Genomic DNA, 22,733 nt, shown 5'->3' with positions numbered 1-22,733 from the left:
CAGGTAGAGAAAGCCGTGTGCGCTTGGTATCACGCCGAAAAAAGAAAGCGCGCAGCTCCGTAGCATGTTTTCTGAAAACGTCCTCTGAAATTAAGCCAAGGCGCAGAGAAAGGTGGAAAGACGGACGTTTTTCAAGCTTGCGTGAGAATAACGCCGACCCAACGAGTGCAGACTAACGGCCGCACAACGATGCGACTGATTTCTAAACTAAAAGCTCGCGAACACCGTAGAAGAGGTAAATATGTGAATGGGTAAATTACTTAATTCATTTGCCATTAACAATTTTTATACAGGTCAGGACCCAATCGCATTTACAAGTTCAAGTGAGCCAAGCAATCGCGGCGCGTGTGCTAACACATTCGGAACAAAGGTCAGATATGATGAGGTTTTATTCCTTTAACTGCGATTTTGTTTACGAAAGCATATATCCACTGAAAGCTAGGGAGTTAATCCTATGGTGATGCCACTATTATGCGGACTCGTAGTGGTTACCAGGGATAGCGAAATTTCGTAACACAGCAAAATAAAGAGAACTCGTGGTGGCCACAAACAACTCTTTATTGGTACAAAAGATGGGCAGCTACTCCTTTCTCAAAGTGCATGGCTGCTACGAGAGAGGCACTATGAGGAACGGCTTATCTTCGCGTGCAATTTCTTTTTACGCCGTTCCTGTCGCGATTGGTTGATCCCTTTTACATAGAAGTGCAGTCTGGTCAGCACATATAACTTCGTCAACTCTGTTGTGAGCGCATCCTAGTGCTGGCTGCAGCCTAAGGCACAGCCGAAGTTCTTCACTAGCAACATTACATCCACTATTGCTGTCACTGCAGAGTTTCTCTCGGCTGAAGAACACAGTGAAGATGTCCTCCAACTTCTTCACTGCCCTGAAAAGCTCCAGCGAAGGAAATAACAACCCTCCGGCCCTTGTCGCATGTCACAGCGAACTCAGAGTTTCTGCTTTCCGTATTGGGGGTTTCCAAAAGAAAGGCCTTGCAAGACATGCAGTAATAACACTTCAGAAACTTTCGAGCAACATACCCTGCCATGTAATGTATTAGACGGTCGTCGCTCTTCTGCTCCACCAACTCTCTGTGCTCAGCAGGAATACTACGAAGCATGCGCTCGGCTGAAGGTTTCCTTCCTCAATGAGATGGTCGATTGCAGCAGCCCTGGCTTATTGAGCTGGAGCATCTTGCGCACTCAGGAGAGAACTCATTTCTCCACTAGCTCCATTAAGGTCAGCATTAATTGCCTGAGCGTACTATTTTCGCAAAGTTATAAAAGGATAGGCAATTAACGACAATTAGAAACTGCGTTCGTTGGGTGGACATTAGACCCCCATGATTGCCTGACTATACCGAAAAAGTTTTCCAGCGAATCCTGGCTTAACCTGGATGTCATAACATACCTAAATCCCTGGCTGACACGATAATCCAGCAGTGATAATGTGCTGGATGTCGTCACCCTTAGCAGTTGGATCGCTTAAAAATCCACCTATTCTTTTAGCGTGTTTCGCACACAAACCGCACATGTTTCGTCGAGTTTTTTTGTCTTGGCGGTGCAAGTTGCGTTCCCAAATTCGCCGTGTTTATTCATCTTATATCCTTTTTTCCACTTATATCCTGTTTCACAGCCGGGAGCGAAGCAGGGTCGCTGCCGTTGACGTTTCGACCTTCCTACTGCTCACGTGTTCGGCCGACTGCGCGCGAAACAGACTCGAACGGTAGGTTGAAACACCAAGAAACAGTCAACGTCGCGAATCAAGCCCGCATGAACAAGCGCGCGAAGCACTTTATTGTATGGCGAAGCAGCGGAGGGAGCCAGCCCACGCGACTACAGCGCCGCCACCGAAATCCGCGTCCCGTCCACACTCGCCGCCTCGCTGCAATGCATAGGGCGCTCCAGCTCCTGAGCCCACTACCCCCTTCTAGAACACCATAGCGAAACTAAAATTGCCAAAAAATACTTGTAGACAAGCTCGCCAGTCAATAGAATGCCAATCCGAAGCCTGTACTTCCCATCATTCCCATGATCATAGAGTTAGTAGACCAACTCTAGAGGAAAAGCTGGGCCGGAAAAGTGGGAACCTCTAGGGCGCCGCCCTGTTGCTACTGGTCAATGTGGCCAGCGCAATTACTATTGAAAGAGCTGAAAGCAAGTCATCATCATCATCATCATCATCATCATCATCATCATCATCAGCCTAGTTACGCCCACTGCAGGGAAAAGGCCTCTCCCATACTTCTCCAACTACCCCGGTCATGTACTAATTGTGGCCATGTTGTCCCTGCAAACGTCTTAATGTCATCCGCCCACCTAACTTTCTGCCGCCCCCTGCTACGCATCCCTTCCCTTGGAATCCAGTCCGTAACCCTTAGTGACCATCGGTTATCTTCCCTCCTCATTACATGTCCGGCCCATGCCCATTTCTTTTTCTTGATTTCAACTAAGATGTCGTTTACCCGCGTGTGTTGCCTCACCCAATCTGCTCTTTTCTTATCCCTTAATGTCACACCCATCATTCTTCTTTCCATAGCTCGTTGCGTCGTCCTCAATTTCAGCAGAACCCTTTTCGTAAGTCTCCAGGTTTCTGCCCCATATGTGAGTACTGGTAACACACAGCTGTTATACGCTTTCCTTTTGAGGGATAGTGGCATCCTGCTGTTCATGATTTGAGAATGCCTGCCAAACGCACCCCAGCCCATTCTTATTCTTCTGGTTATTTCAGTCTCATGATCCGGATCCGTGGTCACTACCTGCCCTAAGTAGATGTAGTCCCTTACCCCTTCCAGTGCTTCGCTACCTATCGTAAACTGCTGTTCTCTTCCGAGCCTGTTAAACATTACTTTAGTTTTCTGCAGATTAATTTTCAGACCCACCCTTCTGCTTTGCCTCTCCAGGTCAGTGAGCATGCATTGCAATTGGTCTCCTGAGTTACTAAGCAAGGCAATATCATCAGCGAATCGCAAGTTGCTAAGGTATTCTCCATCAACTTTTATCCCCAATTCTTCCCACTCCAGGCCTCTGAATACCTCCTGTAAACATGCTGTGAATAGCATTGGAGATATCGTATCTCCCTGTCTGACGCCTTTCTTTATAGCGATTTTGTTGCTTTCTTTGTGGAGGACTACGGTGGCTGTGGAGCCGCTATAGATATCTTCCAGTATCTTTACATATGGCTCATCTACACCCTGATTCCGTAATGCCTCCATGACTGCTGAGGTTTCGACTGAATCAAACGCTTTCTCGTAATCAATGAAAGCTATATATAACGGTTGGTTATATTCTGCACATTTCTCTATCACTTGATTGATAGTGTGAATATGGTCTATTGTTGAGTAGCCTTTACGGAATCCTGCCTGGTCCTTTGGTTGACAGAAGTCTAAGGTGTTCCTGATTCTATTTGCGATTACCTTAGTAAATACTTTGTAGGCAACGGACAGTAAGCTGATCGGTCTATAATTTTTCAAGTCTTTGGCGTCCCCTTTCTTATGGATTAGGATTATGTTAGCGTTCTTCCAAGATTCCGGTACGCTCGAGGTTATGAGGCATTGCGTATACAGGGTGGCCAGTTTCTCTAGAACAATCTGACCACCATCCTTCAACAAATCTGCTGTTACCTGATCCTCCCCAGCTGCCTTCCCCCTTTGCATAGCTCCTAAGGCTTTCTTTACTTCTTCTGGCGTTACCTGTGGGATTTCGAATTCCTCTAGGCTATTCTCTCTTCAACTATCGTCGTGGGTGCCACTGGTACTGTATAAATCTCTATAGAACTCCTCAGCCACTTGAACTATCTCATCCATATTAGTAACGATATTGCCGGCTTTGTCTCTTAACGCACACATCTGATTCTTGCCTATTCCTAGTTCCTTCTTCACTGTTTTTAGGCTTCCTCCGTTCCTGAGAGCCTGTTCAATTCTATCCATATTATAGTTCCTGATGTCCGCTGTCTTACGCTTGTTGATTAACTTAGAAAGTTCTGCCAGTTCTATTCTAGCTGTAGGGTTAGAGGCTTTCATACATTGGCGTTTCTTGATCAGATCTTTCGTCTCCTGCGATAGCTTACTGGTTTCCTGTATAACGGCGTTACCACCGACTTCTATTGCGCACTCCTTAATGGTTCCCATGAGATAGTCGTTCATTGCTTCAACACTAAGGTCCTCTTCCTGAGTTAAAGCCGAATACCTGTTCTGTAGCTTGATCCGGAATTCCTCTAGTTTCCCTCTTACCGCTAACTCATTGATTGGCTTCTTGTGTACCAGTTTCTTCCGTTCCCTCCTCAAGTCTAGGCTAATTCGAGTTCTTACCATCCTATGGTCACTGCAGCGTACCTTGCCGAGTACGTCTACATCTTGTATGATGCCAGGGTTCGCGCAGAGTATGAAGTCGATTTCATTTCTAGTCTCACCATTCGGGCTCCTCCACGTCCACTTTCGACTAACCCGCTTGCGGAAAAAGGTGTTCATTATCCGCATATTATTCTGTTCTGCAAACTCTACTAATAATTCTCCTCTGCTATTCCTAGAGCCTATGCCATATTCCCCCACTGACTTGTCTCCAGCCTGCTTCTTGCCTACCCTGGCATTGAAGTCGCCCATCAGTATAGTGTATTTTGTTTTGACTTTACCCATCGCCGATTCCACGTCTTCATAAAAGCTTTCGACTTCCTGGTCATCATGTCTGCATGTAGGGGCATAGACTTGTACCACCTTCAATTTGTACCTCTTATTAAGTTTCACAACAAGACCTGCCACCCTCTCGTTAATGCTATAGAATTCCTGTATGTTACCAGCTATTTCCTTATTAATCAGGAATCCGACTCCTAGTTCTCGTCTCTCCGCTAAGCCCCTGTAACACAGTACATGCCCGCTTTTTAGCACTGTATATGCTTCTTTTGTCCTCCTAACCTCACTGAGCCCTATTATATCCCATTTACTACCCTCTAATTCCTCCAATAACACTGCTAGACTCGCCTCACTAGATAGCGTTCTAACGTTAAACGTTGCCAGGTTCAGATTCCAATGGCGGCCTGTCCGGAGCCAGGTATTCTTAGCACCCTCTGCAGCGTTACAGATCTGACCGCCGCCGTGGTCAGTTGCTTCGCGGCTGCTGGGGACTGAGGGCCGGGGTTTGATTGTTGTATTCATATAGGAGGTTGTGGCCAAGTACTGCACCAGGGTGGCCAATCCTGCTCTGGTGAGAGAGTGCGCTACCGGTTCTGGTCACCGGGATCAGGCCGCACTCCAGGCCTGTTTGTGCAATTTTCTCAACACACGGTTTTTTTTTTGTATTTCCCGGTGGAGAATTGCGCGGCACCGGGATTTGAATCACGGTCCTCTTGCACTGGAGACGGATACTCTACCGTCCCCGCAGGAGTTAAATTAAAAATTGAATTATGGTGTTTTGCGTGACAAAACCACTTTCTGATTATGCACGCCGTAGTGGAGGACTCCGAAAATTTCGACCACCTGGGGTTCTTTAACGTGCACCTAATTCTAAGTACACGGGTGTTTTCGCATTTCGCCCCCATCGAAATGCGGCCGCCGTGGCCGGGGTCCGATCCCGCGACCTCGTGCTCAGCAGTCTAACACCATGACCACTGAGCAACCACGGCGGGTCCCGCAGGAGTTGTACGCCTCATTTAACCTACAGTGGTGCCCTATTTGATCAGTCAAGGTGGACCAATCTGAGCTCGGTTATACCGCATGGATGGCACTCGGCTAGAGAACCTGGTATTTATGACCTGCACATGTGTGGCCACACATAATTGAGGATATATAATTTTTTTTTTTTAGGAGAGTTTCCGTACAGTGATAAAAGGAAGGAAAATACATTAAAAGAAAAAAAAATAAAGAAAAAAAAAGGAAAGAAAAGGAACATAACATGCGATTTGAACTCGTGATCCTTCAATGTTGCCCGGAAAGGTAGCTCAGTCGGTTGGTTCGTCAAGCCAACGGTTACTTTCAAGCGCCAAAGCTCCTGCTCCGAGCCTCATACTTATGTGGAAAGGGAGTGATGTTGTCCGCGGCAATTATAATAACCCTAATAGGACTTCTTTCAAAGAAAAAAAAAAGAGAAGAAAAAGAAAAGGGAAACGGCTCAGAAGGCTATACTACGAGAGCTATGACTGATACTTTTCTATATATATGTATTCATCTCATCTATGGGATCGCATGCGCGCGCTGTTGCTTTTAAAGCGCAACCGTGGTAGGGAAACGGAAGGCGATATAAGCCTGCGTGTCCATGATACGCACACGACAAACTGCCTTACAATATTTAGAATTGATATATATATACACACACAAAAGCCAATATAGGCTGCTCGACACTATCTCGCGCGTTTTTATAGCGAAGTACATCAGAACCGACTCGTCGTTCCACAACAACCATTTCCTGAGTGATCGCCAGATATATGCCGAATAACTTCCTGTCATTCAATAAGAATGTCTCTCTTTCATGCAGCCTACCAATTCGCGCTGTTTCGGTTTAGACAAAACAATTTATCATTCGAGGCGCACTTGCCAAGTTTGCCTCCAATTAAAACTGCCTGCGATGCCTATAGTGCAGCTCTTATCTCGCTCAACATACACAGTTCTATATACGTGCATCCGGTGCAATGCTTTCCGTTGTATCAGCAATTTCAATGTCATGGCCGATCATGTAAGCAAAAGTAGCTGTTTACTATTTACAATATCCAGAATTGATCAAACGTGAAGTTGTCACCGGCATTCTGAGTGGTTGGAAGGCATAATTTCTTTGAAAAATGGCCGCCAGAGGAGCAGCGTGAACTCGAGCGGCTTTATAGACTAGGAAAACTGCCTTAAAATATTTAGACTTGAGGGGAAGCTTCGTTAACAAACTATAACACGGCAATCAGCACTCGTATACGACGAGAGAAATTATTGAGACGTGGGAAATTCCCTTGAAATAAATCTGGTTTGCGAGACAAATGCTTGTATGTATTGAATCTCTTAAAAGATGAGGGGGGAAATATGCGCTCACCGAGAGGGCATCTTCAGCACGAGACCACCGCGAGGCACCTTACTGAGATGTAGAGAGCTTCGCGGCCGGAACGAAATCTCCCCTCTCCGCCGGCCCAGGGTGGAAAACGCGCTTTCCGATCGCTCAAGGTTGCGCGGATATTGTATAGCTCTAGCGTCTAGGAAAAAGCTTAAACAGGTGCGGGGGCGGCACGCATAGCGTGGGAAGCTAGCCGCCGGAATAGCTATCTCAAGTACTGCTGCTGGCGAGGGCGAAATACCTTCGTGTAATTATAATAACCCTAATAGGACTTCTTTCAAAGAAAAAAAAAGAGAAGAAAAAGAAAAGGGAAACGGCTCAGAAGGCTATACTACGAGAGCTATGACTGATACTTTTCTATATATATGTATTCATCTCATCTATGGGATCGCATGCGCGCGCTGTTGGTTTTAAAGCGCAACCGTGGTAGGGAAACGGAAGGCGATATAAGCATGCGTGTCCATGATACGCACACGACAAACTGCCTTACAATATTTAGAATTGATATATATATACACACACAAAAGCCAATATAGGCTGCTCGACACTATCTCGCGCGTTTTTATAGCGAAGTACATCAGAACCGACTCGTCGTTCCACAACAACCATTTCCTGAGTGATCGCCAGATATATGCCGAATAACTTCCTGTCATTCAATAAGAATGTCTCTCTTTCATGCAGCCTACCAATTCGCGCTGTTTCGGTTTAGACAAAACAATTTATCATTCGAGGCGCACTTGCCAAGTTTGCCTCCAATTAAAACTGCCTGCGATGCCTATAGTGCAGCTCTTATCTCGCTCAACATACACAGTTCTATTATAAGTACAGGTCACCTTATGCTTTCTCATCTAAAAACGCATACCTGATGGCTTTATGAAGGTGGTACATTAATATTAGGTTTACAGAAAGCGATCGCTAAGTCCGCGACTTATGTAAATCACGATGTACGCATTCTTGCAATAAAGGATGACACGAATTTCGGTTTCGAATCTGTTTTTTGGATGCGTAGTAGTTTCGTACAGTTTAGGTTTGACATGCGATCGCGCGTCGACATCGGACGCTATGGCACACACACTCGTGCCTTGTGTGCCACCGAAGTGCTGTGGCATATACCTTGACATGTAAGTAAACGAATGTATCTCCTTGTTGAGAATATCACGCGAGTAGGCAACTCTTGTGGTGCATCACAATCGTTTGAGAAGCGTCACAGTAGAGCATTTTTCTGCATGCGGAGCGGTGTTTTTATTTGCAGGTTTCCCTTCAGTAGGAAATTGCTGGACAGGCGGACCAGCGCACCGGAATTGTACTGGCGAAGCCGCAAACAACTCAAAGAATCTGTTTAATTGTTGCACTTTGAACAATCATGCTTCTACAAAGGCCACAGCAGACAAACAGTCTGATGCCGAGTATTTCTCTGCCACGAGGTAATCAAGAGGCGAGTGCCTAATGCGGACGAAATCGAGTGCATCGAGACTTAGAACGGCAGAAAGCTCAGCTACTTGGTAAGGATTCATTATGCAAAACAGAGGTGAGGCGTGCAGACAGGACACAGGAGTAGAGAAGTGGGCGGCGCTCGTGTTGTTTGCTTGTAAATACTCTACTCTTTGTGTCCTGTCTGCACGCCTCACCTCCGTTTTGCATAACGAGTGCATCGACCCACATATTAATAGCGTAGGCGTTCTATTAACTGTGCAATATTTTCAACACTTCCTTGCATGCCATTTCATGTGGAATATCTTTTCTGGTCACAAATTTGTGCAGCGAATCTATTTGCATGATTGACTCCGGGCCTGCGGGAACGTTCACTTGCACTTGATGCTGAGTCTTTTACATGTATCCATAAACTGCAGATAAGCACATCGGATCCCTGCGAGCATTTTCCAAATTCAATTATTTTAGACAACAGGCACATATGCAATACTGACAATCCCGAGTACCACGAAGCAGCTGGGACACATTTTTGTTGACCATACTCGCAGGTAAAATAAGTAGATCATGTGGACAGCTCCAGCTCATTCTCCTTAAATCAGTGTGTACAAGGGGTATGCAAAGATAATTTTTTTCTCGCGCACCGATTATTTTGCTGTATAAGCAAGAGAACCCACCACGTTAGTGTAACGTATCTTGCACATCACACTAATATGTGCTTTAATTTACCAAGTGAGATGAGTTACTTTTATGGCTCATTCAGTCATATCACACTGCAAGCTGCATTCATCAATCTTCAATTGGATTTTGCAAATGTTTAATGAAACATGTTTCCCTTTTATGCAGATATGCAATGGCAAGCCCTTCCGTGTGTTCCAAAGGTAAAATTAAAAGCTCTAAATTAAAAAAGACATTTTTAGTCAGAAACAAGCAAAAATGGTGAATGCAGAGTATCGAAGCCCAAGGTACAGAAATTATGAGAAGTGTCGAATGGTTTTAAGGAAAGAGTCGTATTTGCAAATGCAACTCTTTAGTGGAGGTCAAGCAAGTCAATATAGGTAGAATACTCTGCAAGATTATGCGAGTGAGGGGATGTCAAACAATGGGTCAGGAAATGCGTTGTTTTTCTGCAAAACAAAAGCTATGATTGTCATTACATAAGTCATTTTAGCATCATGAGACTGGTGCTTGATAAATTCAGAAATACACCAAAAAACAAGACAAGCAAAAATAAAAAAACAATTTAATGATGCTCTCTCCACACTGGGATAAATAAAAATAAACACATCACATCTAATGTGGACATATCAGACGCCTTGTAAAACACGAAAGGAAAAATTCAGTTTCGAGCTATGGAACTTGCCGCATAGATGTGGGGGCCTTGCACTAATAGTGATAGTTACCACTGCATTTAGAAATTGAAAGCATTTGTGCAGACAAGGATGATTCTTTATATTTTTGGCTACCACTTCAAATGCGTCCACAAAGTGTTACAATGCTGCACGCAGCCATACTAAGGATCTCGCAGCAACACCTGCAGGTAAAAAGCAGAAGCTGTCAAAGTCCTGGTGTGTACTGGACACCATGTTTGAAAATTTTTGGGCAAGAAGAATGCAAGAAGCAGATATAACTGCATTGATTTCAATAATTTCCCATTTGAATGGCCTTTTCTTTTTGTTTAGACAATGCCTACGCCTAGCCACAGCAGCTCCCTCATACAGACTCCGCAAGCCAAGAGGCCGTGGAGGCAAATGCAGGTAAGAGGCAAGAAGCAATAGCACTGGTATCGACATTCATCTAATTTCTTTCTTTTTCTTTCGTTTAGGCAGCCAGCACACCTCGAACAGCCACCTTGACTGTGGGTGTGTCACCCTAGTTGTAAAGGAAACATTTGAGGGAAAGCGGCAGGCAATGTGAACAGCCACTTCTCCATGTAAACGATACTCTTTCTCTCGGATGACTCCTACGCCTCGCCACGCCAGCACACTTTTGCACAAAGATGCCGTGGAGGCACGTGCAGGTCAGAGGCAAGAAGCAGTGGCACTGGTGTCGACATTCACCCAATTTCTTTTTCTTACACTGAGGCAGCCAGCACATCTCGAACAGCCACCTTGACTGCGGGTGTGTAAGTAGATTGCTGTTGTACATATGCTCATAATAAACTTCAGTAAACTTGAACTTGATAATAAACTTGAAAGCAAATGGTACATTGATGCATTGTATTTTTGAACATTTATTGTACACATACAATATATGTTACACTTTGCAGTGCTACAGAGCGTATTTTGAAGCTTCCCCCTATATTTTGCACCTTTAATTATGTATGTGTTGTGTGGCCCTCAATGCAGTTCATGTTGTAGCAGCTGCTTTGTCTGTATATCGCACATTGGATTGAGCTCGTGATATCCACATACTTCTCTCACATATACAAAATAAAGTTCTATGTAGTCCTCAGTGTTACAACAAAAAATGAAAGTAAACAATCCGATTGTGGAATTGTGTTTAATACAGTGATTCCTATGACAAGTTGACAACTTGAACTGGTAAATCGGTCCATAGCCTCCTCTATTTTTCAAAAATAAAGGAGGCTATGGATCCGTCATGGCAAGGAATTGTATGTATACATAAAAAGAGGGGGGTATGTGTTTGTAGTGGGGGGTATAGGATTAGGGCGGTACGAAAAAATGTACCAACACCGTCCTCTAGACCCATTCCGTTAAGGTACCGTAACAAAGCGTATTATGCATAAAGTTCATGCAACCAACTTTGATATTACTGCACACGCATTCGCCACTGCACCGGATGCCCTCCACATTATTCTCGTTAATCGTGCACACTGCACCGAGGCAAAAGAAAGATCATGGGCGCAGGTGCCTTTAAAGTATCTCGACCTTGCAAGGCTCTGCTGCGCGTGCCAGGGGAGCTGTCCGTGCGAGCACTCCCTGGCACACACACCTGCCTCGGCGGCCCCAACCTACGTACCGTTCTGCTTCGAGCCTTGATCCCCCCACTGTCCCTTGGGTGCGCTGGAGTTCCTGCGCCGCCTGCTGTATTATAATCTCAGGTGCTCTCCTGAGACTTTCGTTTGTCGGTTACATGTGCCCTACCAGCTGGATCAGTACTTATAATAATAAAAGAAGCCCGATCTATCGTCGCGACGATAGATCGCGAAAGCGGCTTTTGCAACATACCGCACCCGGGCGAAGAGAATTACGGAATGCCAACGAGGAATCTGCCATAGCTTCGAGCTCGTAACCTTGTCGAGTGACACTCCTGCAACAGGCGTGACAGCTGAAAACCGCATACCGCCGGAAACTTCAACAGGATCATTCCTCGGTTGCATAACTGCCACCTGTACGGCCAACATGGACCACACCCCCACCGTCCCGCAACATAGAATAAAGAACCAAGTTATAAAGCCCAAACACACGGCTGCACGCACACATCACGGTAGTACAAGCGAGACGCCATGCTGCTACGCTGCTACCGTTGCCGGATTAAAACTGACTACGGACAGGCCGCCATTGGAAACGGACAGGCCGCCATTGGAATCTGAACCTGGCAACGTTTAACGTTAGAACGCTATCTAGTGAGGCGAGTCTAGCAGTGTTATTGGAGGAATTAGAGGGTAGTAAATGGGATATAATAGGGCTCAGTGAGGTTAGGAGGACAAAAGAAGCATATACAGTGCTAAAAAGCGGGCAAGTACTGTGTTACCGGGGCTTAGTAGAGAGACGAGAACTAGGAGTCGGATTCCTGATTAATAAGGAAATAGCTGGTAACATACAGGCATTCTATAGCATTAACGAGAGGGTGGCAGGTCTCGTTGTGAAGCTTAATAAGAGGTACAAATTGAAGGTGGTACAAGTCTATGCCCCTACATGCAGTCATCATGACCAGGAAGTCGAAAGCTTTTATGAAGACGTGGAATCGGCGATGGGTAAAGTCAAAACAAAATACACTATACTGATGGGCGACTTCAATGCCAGGGTAGGCAAGAAGCAGGCTGGAGACAAGTCAGTGGGGGAATATGGCATAGGCTCTAGGAATAGCAGAGGAGAATTATTAGTAGAGTTTGCAGAACAGAATAATATGCGGATAATGAACACCTTTTTCCGCAAGCGGGTTAGTCGAAAGTGGACGTGGAGGAGCCCGAATGGTGAGACTAGAAATGAAATGACTTCATACTCTGCGCGAACCCTGGCATCATACAAGATGTAGACGTGCTCGGCAAGGTACGCTGCAGTGACCATAGAATGGTAAGAACTCGAATTAGCCTAGACTTGAGGAGGGAACGGAAGAAACTGGTACACAAGAAGCCAATCAATGAGTTAACGGTAAGAGGGAAACTAGAGGAATTCCGGATCAAGCTACAGAACAGGTACTCGGCTTTAACTCAGGAAGAGGACCTTAGTGTTGCAGCAATGAACGACAATTTCATGGGCGTCATTAAGGAGTGCGCAATAGAAGTCGGTGGTAACGCCGTTATACAGGAAACCAGTAAGCTATCGCAGGAGACGAAAGATCTGATCAAGAAACGCCAATGTATGAAAGCCTCTAACCCTACAGCTAGAATAGAACTGGCAGAACTTTCTAAGTTAATCAACAAGCGTAAGACAGCGGACATCAGAAACTATAATATGGATAGAATTGAACAGGCTCTCAGGAACGGAGGAAGCCTAAAAACAGTGAAGAAGAAACTAGGAATAGGCAAGAATCAGATGTGTGCGTTAAGAGACAAAGCCGGCAATATCGTTACTAATATGGATGAGATAGTTCAAGTGGCTGAGGAGTTCTATAGAGATTTATACAGTACCAGTGGCACCCACGACGATAGTGGAAGAGAGAATAGCCTAGAGGAATTCGAAATCCCACAGGTAACGCCAGAAGAAGTAAAGAAAGCCTTAGGAGCTATGCAAAGGGGGAAGGCAGCTGGGGAGGATCAGGTAACAGCAGATTTGTTGAAGGATGGTGGTCAGATTGTTCTAGAGAAACTGGCCACCCTGTATACGCAATGCCTCATAACCTCGAGCGTACCGGAATCTTGGAAGAACGCTAACATAATCCTAATCCATAAGAAAGGGGACGCCAAAGACTTGAAAAATTATAGACCGATCAGCGTACTGTCAGTTGCCTACAAACTCTTTACTAAGGTAATCGCAAATAGAATCAGGAGTACTTTAGACTTCCGTCAACCAAAAAACCAGGCAGGATTCCGTAAAGGCTACTCTACAATAGACCATATTCACACTATCAATCAGGTGATAGATAAATGTGCGGAATATAACCAAGCCGTATATATAGCTTTCATTGATTATGAGAAAGCGTTTGATTCAATCGAAACCTCAGCAGTCACGGAGGCATTACGCAATCAGGGTGTAGACGAGCCGTATGTAAAAATACTGGAAGATATCTATAGCGGCTCCACAGCCACCGTAGTCCTCCCCAAAGAAAGCAACAAAATCCCTATAAAGAAAGGCGTCAGACAGGGAGATACGATATCTCCAATGCTATTCACAGCATGTTTACAGGAGGTATTCAGAGGCCTGGAGTGGGAAGAATTGGGGATAAAAGTTGATGGAGAATACCTTAGCAACTTGCGATTCGCTGATGATATTGCCTTGCTTAGTAACTCAGGAGACCAATTGCAATGCATGCTCACTGACCTGGAGAGGCAAAGCAGAAGGGTGGGTCTGAAAATTAATCTGCAGAAAACTAAAGTATTGTTTAACAGTCTCGGAAGAGAACAGCAGTTTACGATAGGTAGCGAAGCACTGGAAGTGGTAAGGGAATACATCTACTTAGGGCAGGTAGTGACCACGGATCCGGATCATGAGACTGAAATAACCAGAAGAATAAGAATGGGCTGGGGTGCGTTTGGCAGGCATTCTCAAATCATGAACAGCAGGTTGCCACTATCCCTCAAAAGGAAAGTGTGTAACAGCTGTGTGTTACCAGTACTCACATATGGGGCAGAAACCTGGAGGCTTACGAAAAGGGTTCTGCTGAAATTGAGGACGACGCAACGAGCTATGGAAAGAAGAATGATGGGTGTAGCGTTAAGGGATAAGAAAAGAGCAGATTGGATGAGGCAACAAACGCGGGTAAACGACATCTTAGTTGAAATCAAGAAAAAGAAATGGGCATGGGCAGGACATGTAATGAGGAGGGAAGATAACCGATGGTCATTAAGGGTTACGGACTGGATTCCAAGGGAAGGGAAGCGTAGCAGGGGGCGGCAGAAAGTTAGGTGGGCGGATTAAATTAAGACGTTTGCAGGGACAACATGGCCACAATTAGTACGTGACCGGGGTAGTTTGAGAAGTATGGGAGAGGCCTTTGCCCTGCAGTGGGCGTAACTAGGCTGATGATGATGACTTTCACCAAGTCTAGCAAGCGTCTCAGGAGCTGGCAACCTCGGCGCGTAGCAACATGGCGGCGCTCTTGCGGTTCCCGATTTCAATGCAAGGGCCCTATGAGTAGCTTGTCCTCTAGAGTCAGTATGGTAACTCTATGGCAAAACCTATGAGGAGCGCGCCGCGTGATCTCTCATACTACGCCAGCGAGGCGCTTCCGATAGATGGCGACTCCGTAACTCTTCGCCGCCAATAGCGTGTTGTACATTATATAACATACTGCAGAAATAAAATGAGATTTTACAGCATAATATTTGAGTATAGTTTTGTTTACTGCGCTGCAAGCAAACGCCACTAGTCTAAAGATTGAAGTCAATCCGAAGCCTGTAATTTCCATCATTCTCGTGTAGGTTGAGGCAACGCTCATGAGCAACCCCGTAGGCACTAGCGCCACATTTTCCTCTAGGGTATTTATTTAGAAACTCTATGGCATGGGAATTCGTCGTTCCCTCCTTTACACGAGACGTTAATTTGAGGGATCGCTAGCCATTTGTGCGCAGGCGCGAGTAAGAGCGGACGTGAGAGAAAATCTGGGGGCTTTTGCTCCTACTCTGCTTAGGCACTAGGGAGGAAGTTAGCGCGTGTTGTAGGCGTTTGTCCCTAGGCGGGCCAGCATTGCGTAGTGGGGTCGAATTTGTTTACTCTCGGACTCTGGCGGCCGGCGCAGCGGCTACTGACACCCGATTTGGCGACCGCTGTGTCGGGCAGACTGTCTCGCACCTGCGGCGCTCGTGCTAAGTCAGTCGTGGCGGATCATAGCTTTCTCGCGCCTTACGGCGATGTACCTTGCAAATAACTTCACAGATGTTTCTGTGGGAGCAGTAGCGACTGTAGCAGAGCCCAGGCCCCATATATTGAAAAAAAGTAGCGGGGAGCGGTAGTGCTGAACTTAGCGTCACAAGTTGGCGGCTGGACGTAACTATATTTACTCAATCGTGTGTTTTTATTAATTGTAACGTGTCATTATTTCGCGTTACTGGCGGCGCCTCCAGGACACCAAAGCTAGAACCCGAACGGGTCCGTGGGTTGGAGCTCGCCGAGGCCTGCGCGTGCCAGGGGTATATAAGATCGGCTGGCCGCGGTGGACAGCCTTTCTTTTTATGCGAACACCTCCTGGCACGCTTCGCCCGCCGCGGACCCAACCCACGGGCCGCCCTGCTTCCAGCTTTGATCCCATCGCTATCCCTTGGGTGCCCTGGAGATCCTGCGCCGCCTGCTTTATTATACCCACAGGTGCTCTCCTGAGGCCTCCGTTCGCCGGTTACATGTGCCTTCCTGGAGCAGCGCTTGTAAAAAACTCAATCTATCGTCGCGACGAAAAAAGCGACCCGCGACTTGTATATACAACACCAGTCAGAACATTGCCCCTTCAGACACAGCGATCACCAAGGGGCGTCCGCGCCCACTGTCTCACCGCGCTGGCAGCCAGCAGCTGAGCGTAAACAAACCATGGAATAAAAAATTACCGACGATTACGTTACTTCCTAATGCGAAATCTGAGCGCAGCAAATAAGCTGTTTCACCTTTTCGATAGATTGAGGCAAAGAAATCGAGCAACACATGTATGCGCTATCACAGAATTTTTTTTTTATATTTCCCGTACTCCTGGATCATCTCGACGGCGGCAACGGTAAGCTTCTGCTTCGGCGGCACGCACCTCTGGATTCTGACGGCGACGGCGCTGGGCCTCTGCTCTGGCAGCTCGTTTAGCAGCAGCAGCAGCAGCAGCAGACGGAGGACTTCCATCGGTCGTCTCGCTCATGGCTCAGAAAGAACTGGCAGATAATTTCGCAGTGGCGAACGGCAGCGGCAATTTCGGCTCGGGCGGTGCACATATACAGATCCGCCGCCACCGATCTGGCTCTCTGATTGCCACCGCACAGGGGTTGCATTGGAGGAGGAGCGAAGAAAGGAATTAAGTTCGAGCCGGCGCTTTGACAACCGGAGACTCGCAGGAAGAGGGGGGCGGCGTGTACACCCAGCGGCAAACGATGGGGGCAGAAGCGCGCGCAGCAAGCGGACAACACGATAAAGGGAGGAGGGAAGAGATAGCAGCGACTGACTGATGCCGCTGACGCCGATAGTGAGTCAACCCCAGCTGCGGAGTTGGTTTCAGGGACAACGCCGCCGATGCCGACACAAACAATATGATACCCTCGCTTCCGCAGCGCTAAGAACCAGGTGTAGCCGTGGGAAGGTGGTCACGTATTCGTCGACGTGCCGGGGCCTACGTGAAATAACCGGCGCGTCGGCAACTGAAGAGCACCCTATCCGCCACACAAGAACAGGGGGGGGGGGACCCTTTCCTCCTCTTTCTGCATGGCGGCGACGGTGTTCTATGCAGTCACGTTATCTTGACTCTCTAGCGACGTCAGCGGCATCCAGCGGTATCAGTCGGTCGCTGCTAGCGCTGGGGGGATGAAAGGGGGGCGGAGCTGGTTACGAGGCCGACGACAACGCCGACGACGACGCGAAACCCAGGAACGGACGCCAAAGAGCTGCGCTCTAAAAACCAAACTCGACCGCTCTCCGCAATGCCGGCATGTCTGGGGACCAACGAATATAACTCGCGCTAAGAAACCTCCTCCGTAGTGCGTTCGTATCGTGTACTTTCTTTTCTTTCCTCCGGGTTGCGCTGCCCACCCATAGGAACATGTTCAATCACCAACTTGCCCAGCTTGCTGTGTTAATCCTCATTAGTGCCAAGGCAGAGTCATAAGTGAATTTTAGTGTGTCCGGTATTCCGGCAAACACGGACGGTTAGCCGGTTTAGCCACAGAAGACCTATACAAATTGACCTATACAAACGTGAGTGGCCAGATTGGTGGCGCCAGCTGGTGGCGCAAAGCTCAACCACACAATCACAAAGCACGACCTACTGCATAAAGAGCGACCTGCGCATCCCGTGCTCGCCTACGGCAGCGCGCGGCCGAAAAAATACCACGTGATCATTAAGTAGAGGCCAAGCGTGCCGGTAGAGGCCGCCAGTGCTCACCCTCACAGCAGCGCCCGAAACGCTCCAGCCATGCCTTCAGGAGTACGGCGATGACGGTAAAAATTCGCAGAGGAGCTGCAGTAAACTCGGCATTTCACATTATTTCATTTCATTTCATTTTATTACCTTAAAGACCCCATTCGGGGTGTTACATAAGGGGTGGTTAACATGTGAACATAGGAAAAGGCAGGTGTTACATTGAAATACAAGTTTCAACAGTTTCTAGAAATTGTGAATGACATGTGATGGCAGCGACATTAATGGGTAGGTCGTTCCAGTCCCTGGCAGCTCGAGCAAAAAATGATGATTGAAAAGTGACAGTTCGTGTTCGAGGACGAGAAACTTGGAGTTGATGGCTGGTGCGCTGTGACATGCGTGAAGATGATGGCGTGACGTAAGGCGGGCGGCTTAGTGAGCTGTAAAAAAATTTGTGATAAAGAGAGAGCGTGGCGATGCGACGACGAAAAGCAAGAGATGCCAAGCTAGATTGTGCCTTTAAGTGTGAAACGCTGATGTTATATGAATATGAAGAATGGATGAATCTAGTCGCACGATTCTGAACCGACTCGAGTGCATTGATGATATATGTTTGATGAGGGTTCCAGATGGCGGCGGCATATTCCAGTTGTGGCCTGACAAATGATTTGTATGCGAGTAGTTTGACGTGCTGTGGAGCATGACGAAGATGACGCCTCATGAACCCAAGGGACTTGTTTGCTGACGAGATTACGTTAGTAGCATGCGCATTCCAGGAAAGGTCGTGGGACAGGGTTACGCCTAAGTACTTATAGGTTAGAACTGATTCTAGTGGGACGTTTGCAATTGTGTAAGTAGACAGATAAGGATTACGACGGCGGGAAATTGAAATAAATTTGCACTTGTTAGGGTTCAAGGCCATTTGCCAACGGTTGCACCATTCCTGCACGTTATTAAGGTCATTCTGGAGAGATGCTTGGTCAGAGATGTTAGTCACAGTACGATAAATCACACAGTCGTCAGCGAACATACGAATAGGACAAGATACATGCAGCGGAAGATCGTTAATATATATTAGGAAAAGAAGCGGTCCTAAGACTGAGCCTTGAGGGACACCTGAAGTGACAGGGAGGGGTTCGGAGGAGACGTTATTGACAAAGACGAACTGGGAACGATTAGTAAGGAATTCTTTTATCCATTGTACTACAAGAGGATCCAAGTTCAATCTAGATAATTTTATTAGCAAGCGGTTATGAGGCACTGTGTCAAAAGCTTTAGAGTAGTCTAGAAAGATTGCATCGGTTTGAACGTTGTTATCAAGATTAACGTGGAGATCATTAAGGAAGATAGCTAGTTGTGTTTCATATGAAAGCCCTTTACGAAAACCATGTTGTGAAGGATGAAAGAAGTTTTCCGAGTCTAAAAAGTTCATGACATGCGAGTATATGACATGTTCCATGATTTTGCAAGGAACACTAGTTAATGAAATGGGGCGGTAGTTTAAGGGGGAGTCTTTGTTACCTGCTTTGAATACTGGAACGACCTTTCCCACTTTCCTATCATCCGGTAAAGTACCTGTAGACAATGATTGCGTGAACAACAGAGTGAAACATGCCGCGGATATATGCTTAGTATTCATTAGGATCTTTGAGTTAATTTCGTCTACACCCGAAGAAGTACATAATTTGTTTTTTTCAATGATTGATAGTATACCATCTACCGAAAATACAATGGGTGGCATATGTGATGTTATGTTAGTAGGTAGTGGAGAGTCTGGAGTGGTAGTTTCTTTTGTAAACACGGAAAAAAATGCTGTGTTGAATATATCGGCGCACTCGGCGTCCGTGGCGGTGTCGCCTGCTGCATTCGTCACGCTGATGGTACGAGCTTCTTTGGGATTTAAAATGCGCCAGAACTGCCGAGGATTTTGAGTAAGTAGCTTGGGCAGGTCGACGTTATAAAAAGATTTTTTAGCAGTGCGAAGGGCACTCAGGTAGGCGTTCTCTGCCGTGTAGTATCTCGACCAAGCCTCGGTGCTTCCAAGACGCGTGGCTAGCCGGAAGCGACGTTTCTTTTGGTTTTCAAGCTTCTTTAAATCTCTGGTGAACCATGGCTTATTTTGATTAGTGTGCATAGTTATTCTTGGTATATGTTTGTTTACGAGTTCATCAATTTTATTTTTAAATAGTGTCCAGTTTTCTTGAGGCGAGCGCATATGGAATAATGTCTCAAAAGTAGAAAAGAAGTCACGTAACTCGTAATTAATAGCTTCGTAGTTCCCTTTATCATACAGGCATATAGTTTTGTTAGATTTTGGTTGTCGCATGGGTTGAAAGTTGAAGGTGGCATGGATTACTTTATGATCACTTACCTCACGGAGGTAAGTTATGGATGATAGACTGTCAGGATGGCTGCTTAGCATAAGGTCGAGTACATTAGATGTGTCTTTTGTAACCCGCGTAGGCTCTAGCACAAGTTGAGTTAGACTGAAATTAAGACACACATTAAGAAATTCTTTAGCAGCTTCATTGCCTATGATTAAAGCACTATTGTTAGTCCAGTTGATTTGCGGAAAATTAAAGTCACCGAAAAGCAGGATTTCTGCGTTAGGGTGTTTTTCCCTAAGTTTGCTCAAGATGTTATTAAGTTTATGCGAAAAATCAGGAGTGTTATGTGGCGGTCTGTAACAAACGCCCAAGAGAACAGTCTGTGGTGAAGCGCGGCAGATTAGCCATATTATTTCCAAGTCAGTCTCAATGGTTGCAAGCGTGCACGATAAATGGTGATGCGCGGCGATTAGCACACCACCATCTCGTGAGATTTCGCGGTCTTTCCGGAAAAGGCAGAAATTCGGCAAGTCAGCAAGAACCTCAGTATCAGTAATATCGTCAGTGAGCCAGGTTTCAGTTATTATCAGCAAATTACTGTTAGACGACAACACGAGGTTAGACAGAATATCGCGTTTAGGAAGGAAGCTGCGTGCGTTGGCAAAGATTACGGAAAGGTAGAGGTTAGCTCGTGTCGTTACCGTAGGGCGTTTCCCGCGTCGAGTTGGCTGCTATTGCAATTCTTTCACACTGTGTGCGTTCATCGAAAACATAGCGCTTATTACCCATAAACAGAGTTTTAAAGCGCAGGGAGTAAGGTGCTGATTTGCTTTTTGCGAATGATAGAAGGTGTCTGCGGGCCAATTGAACAGGACGCGTAAAATCCTCGCCAACGCTGAAGTTTGTTCCTTTAAATTTAGGGCCGTTAGAGAGAACAAGATCTTTTGTTTTATGAAAGGTGAACTTCACTATTATGGGGCGGTTACGATTAGCTGCACGATTGCCCAAGCGGTGCGCGCGCTCGATTTCTTTTGGGTCAAGAGTGATGCTCATATGTTTGCGACAGTGGTCAATGATTATGTGCTCCGATTGCGCGAACGACTCTGACCCTGAAGATTCATCAATACCATAGAAAATGAGATTATTGCGCCGAGAATGATTCTCGGCATCATCAAGACGCGCTTCCAGCCTCTGAATTGTGTGTGCTGCACGGGCAGCATCACTCTTCACGCTTTCTATATCAGAACGCAAGGGGATTAGGTTTTGGTAGTGGGTCTCCAGGTTCGTCATGCGCACGCTCAGATCGGATATTGCTTTGTCAGTTGTTAGTAACTGAGACTTGAGGCCTTGAATGTCGGTGATCAGTTGCGATTGACCTGCGGATAGGCTCTTAAGTTCCTTTAGTATGGCTTGACTATCAGTTCCAGGGTTAGTTTCGATGTCACCCGCCAGCAACAATGAAGAGCGAATAACATCACAACACTGAACAACAATGGAAAGGCAGCAATGTGGGCCCGGCAGCTGCAGTAGAAAGTAATTACTTGAACGCTTCGTGAAAAGACTGTATGATTTACTTACCTGCATGTAGAACATCAGAGGATTAGCGTGCTGTGCTGAAGCACAGCAGCCGGGCCCACAAAACGCCTCCGTGCGCGCCTGCTCTTTTATATCTGATGGGCGAATTGATGTTGGTGGCGATAGGTATTCCGGCCGCAAGTCGAGTGACGCTGCCGGGAACAGTGGCGCTGCCGGACACACGGACGGTGTCAACGGTCTGCTGGCATTCATTGGGTGGTAGAAAGCAGTTGCGTCGTAGTCGACATGCCAGGCAGGATGCGGTTGGGGTGCGTCTAGAAAAGCCATAGCTAGGGCAGGGAACAGAACGTAGATCATCGTGGGAAGTGACACCTGCATGTAGAACATCAGCGGATTAGCGTGCTGTGTTGAAGCACAGCAGCCGGGCCCAGGGTGCGGCTAGAAAAATGCGCGTCGATACATGCGATACATGCCCCAGATATTTGGTATCTTCGCTGTGTAGTGCAATGAAATTTGAAACTACTTTGAAGGGGCGGCCGCGCGGCTGCTAGGATTGAAATAGTGTTAGAGCTCTTTTTTTCCCCCATTGTCTGCTAAAATGTTGGTTAGTGCTGTGGTGCCAATACGGTCTGGTGTGCACTTTCCGCGCTAGCCGAGGCCTGAGCGCGCCCGCACTTAATTCTCCCGTAGGTTTCGCTAGTCCCGAGCCGGACGCAATGAACGCACTACGTAGCGCTTTGCAGGGCCCACGCGTTCCTTTGCGCATTCGGCACGTTCATTCAAGTGACGTGCCGTTGTGAGCGCGGCAGAACGTACGTAGATTTAATTGCAGTGCATGCCACAATCGTAAAAATGTGCTGTTATTGACGTATTTATTTACGCCGCTTTACCAAATGATAATGAAAGTCTAGCTTGAAAAATTCCAATGACGCTTTATTGTGCCATCACACAGAAAGTCACTACACTTTTCTGGAGTTGGGCTTTTGAAACGAAAACGCTAGTCAACACCGCGCTTCGCGCGAGCCGGCGTATGTC

At 46.6% G+C, this 22,733-nt stretch overlaps 1 protein-coding gene and 1 long non-coding RNA gene across 2 annotated transcripts; one reads left to right on the top strand and one right to left on the bottom strand.

The window, feature by feature from the left end:
* The first annotated feature begins 8,968 nt into the window (after window positions 1–8,968).
* LOC142557847 (uncharacterized) lies at window positions 8,969–10,638 on the top strand. Its single transcript, XR_012822874.1, has 3 exons — window positions 8,969–9,329; window positions 10,131–10,205; window positions 10,274–10,638. It is a non-coding gene; the product is annotated as an uncharacterized LOC142557847 (long non-coding RNA).
* A 10,208-nt stretch (window positions 10,639–20,846) lies between these two features.
* LOC142558588 (uncharacterized) lies at window positions 20,847–22,064 on the bottom strand. Its single transcript, XM_075670720.1, has one exon. It carries the CDS (start codon window positions 22,053–22,055, stop codon window positions 20,847–20,849), a length of 1,209 nt encoding a protein of 402 aa, XP_075526835.1. The 5' UTR covers window positions 22,056–22,064.
* Window positions 22,065–22,733: the final 669 nt, after the last annotated feature.

The sequence above is a fragment of the Dermacentor variabilis genome, chromosome 9, assembly GCF_050947875.1.
Source record: "Dermacentor variabilis isolate Ectoservices chromosome 9, ASM5094787v1, whole genome shotgun sequence".
NCBI classification, from domain to species: domain Eukaryota; kingdom Metazoa; phylum Arthropoda; class Arachnida; order Ixodida; family Ixodidae; genus Dermacentor; species Dermacentor variabilis.
This window is presented reverse-complemented; position numbering and strand designations above follow the sequence as displayed.

What these genes read in the sequence shown, in the direction of transcription:
- LOC142558588 (XM_075670720.1), bottom strand. Translation starts at nt 22,055, where the DNA reads ATGATCTACGTTCTGTTCCCTGCCCTAGCTATGGCTTTTCTAGACGCA.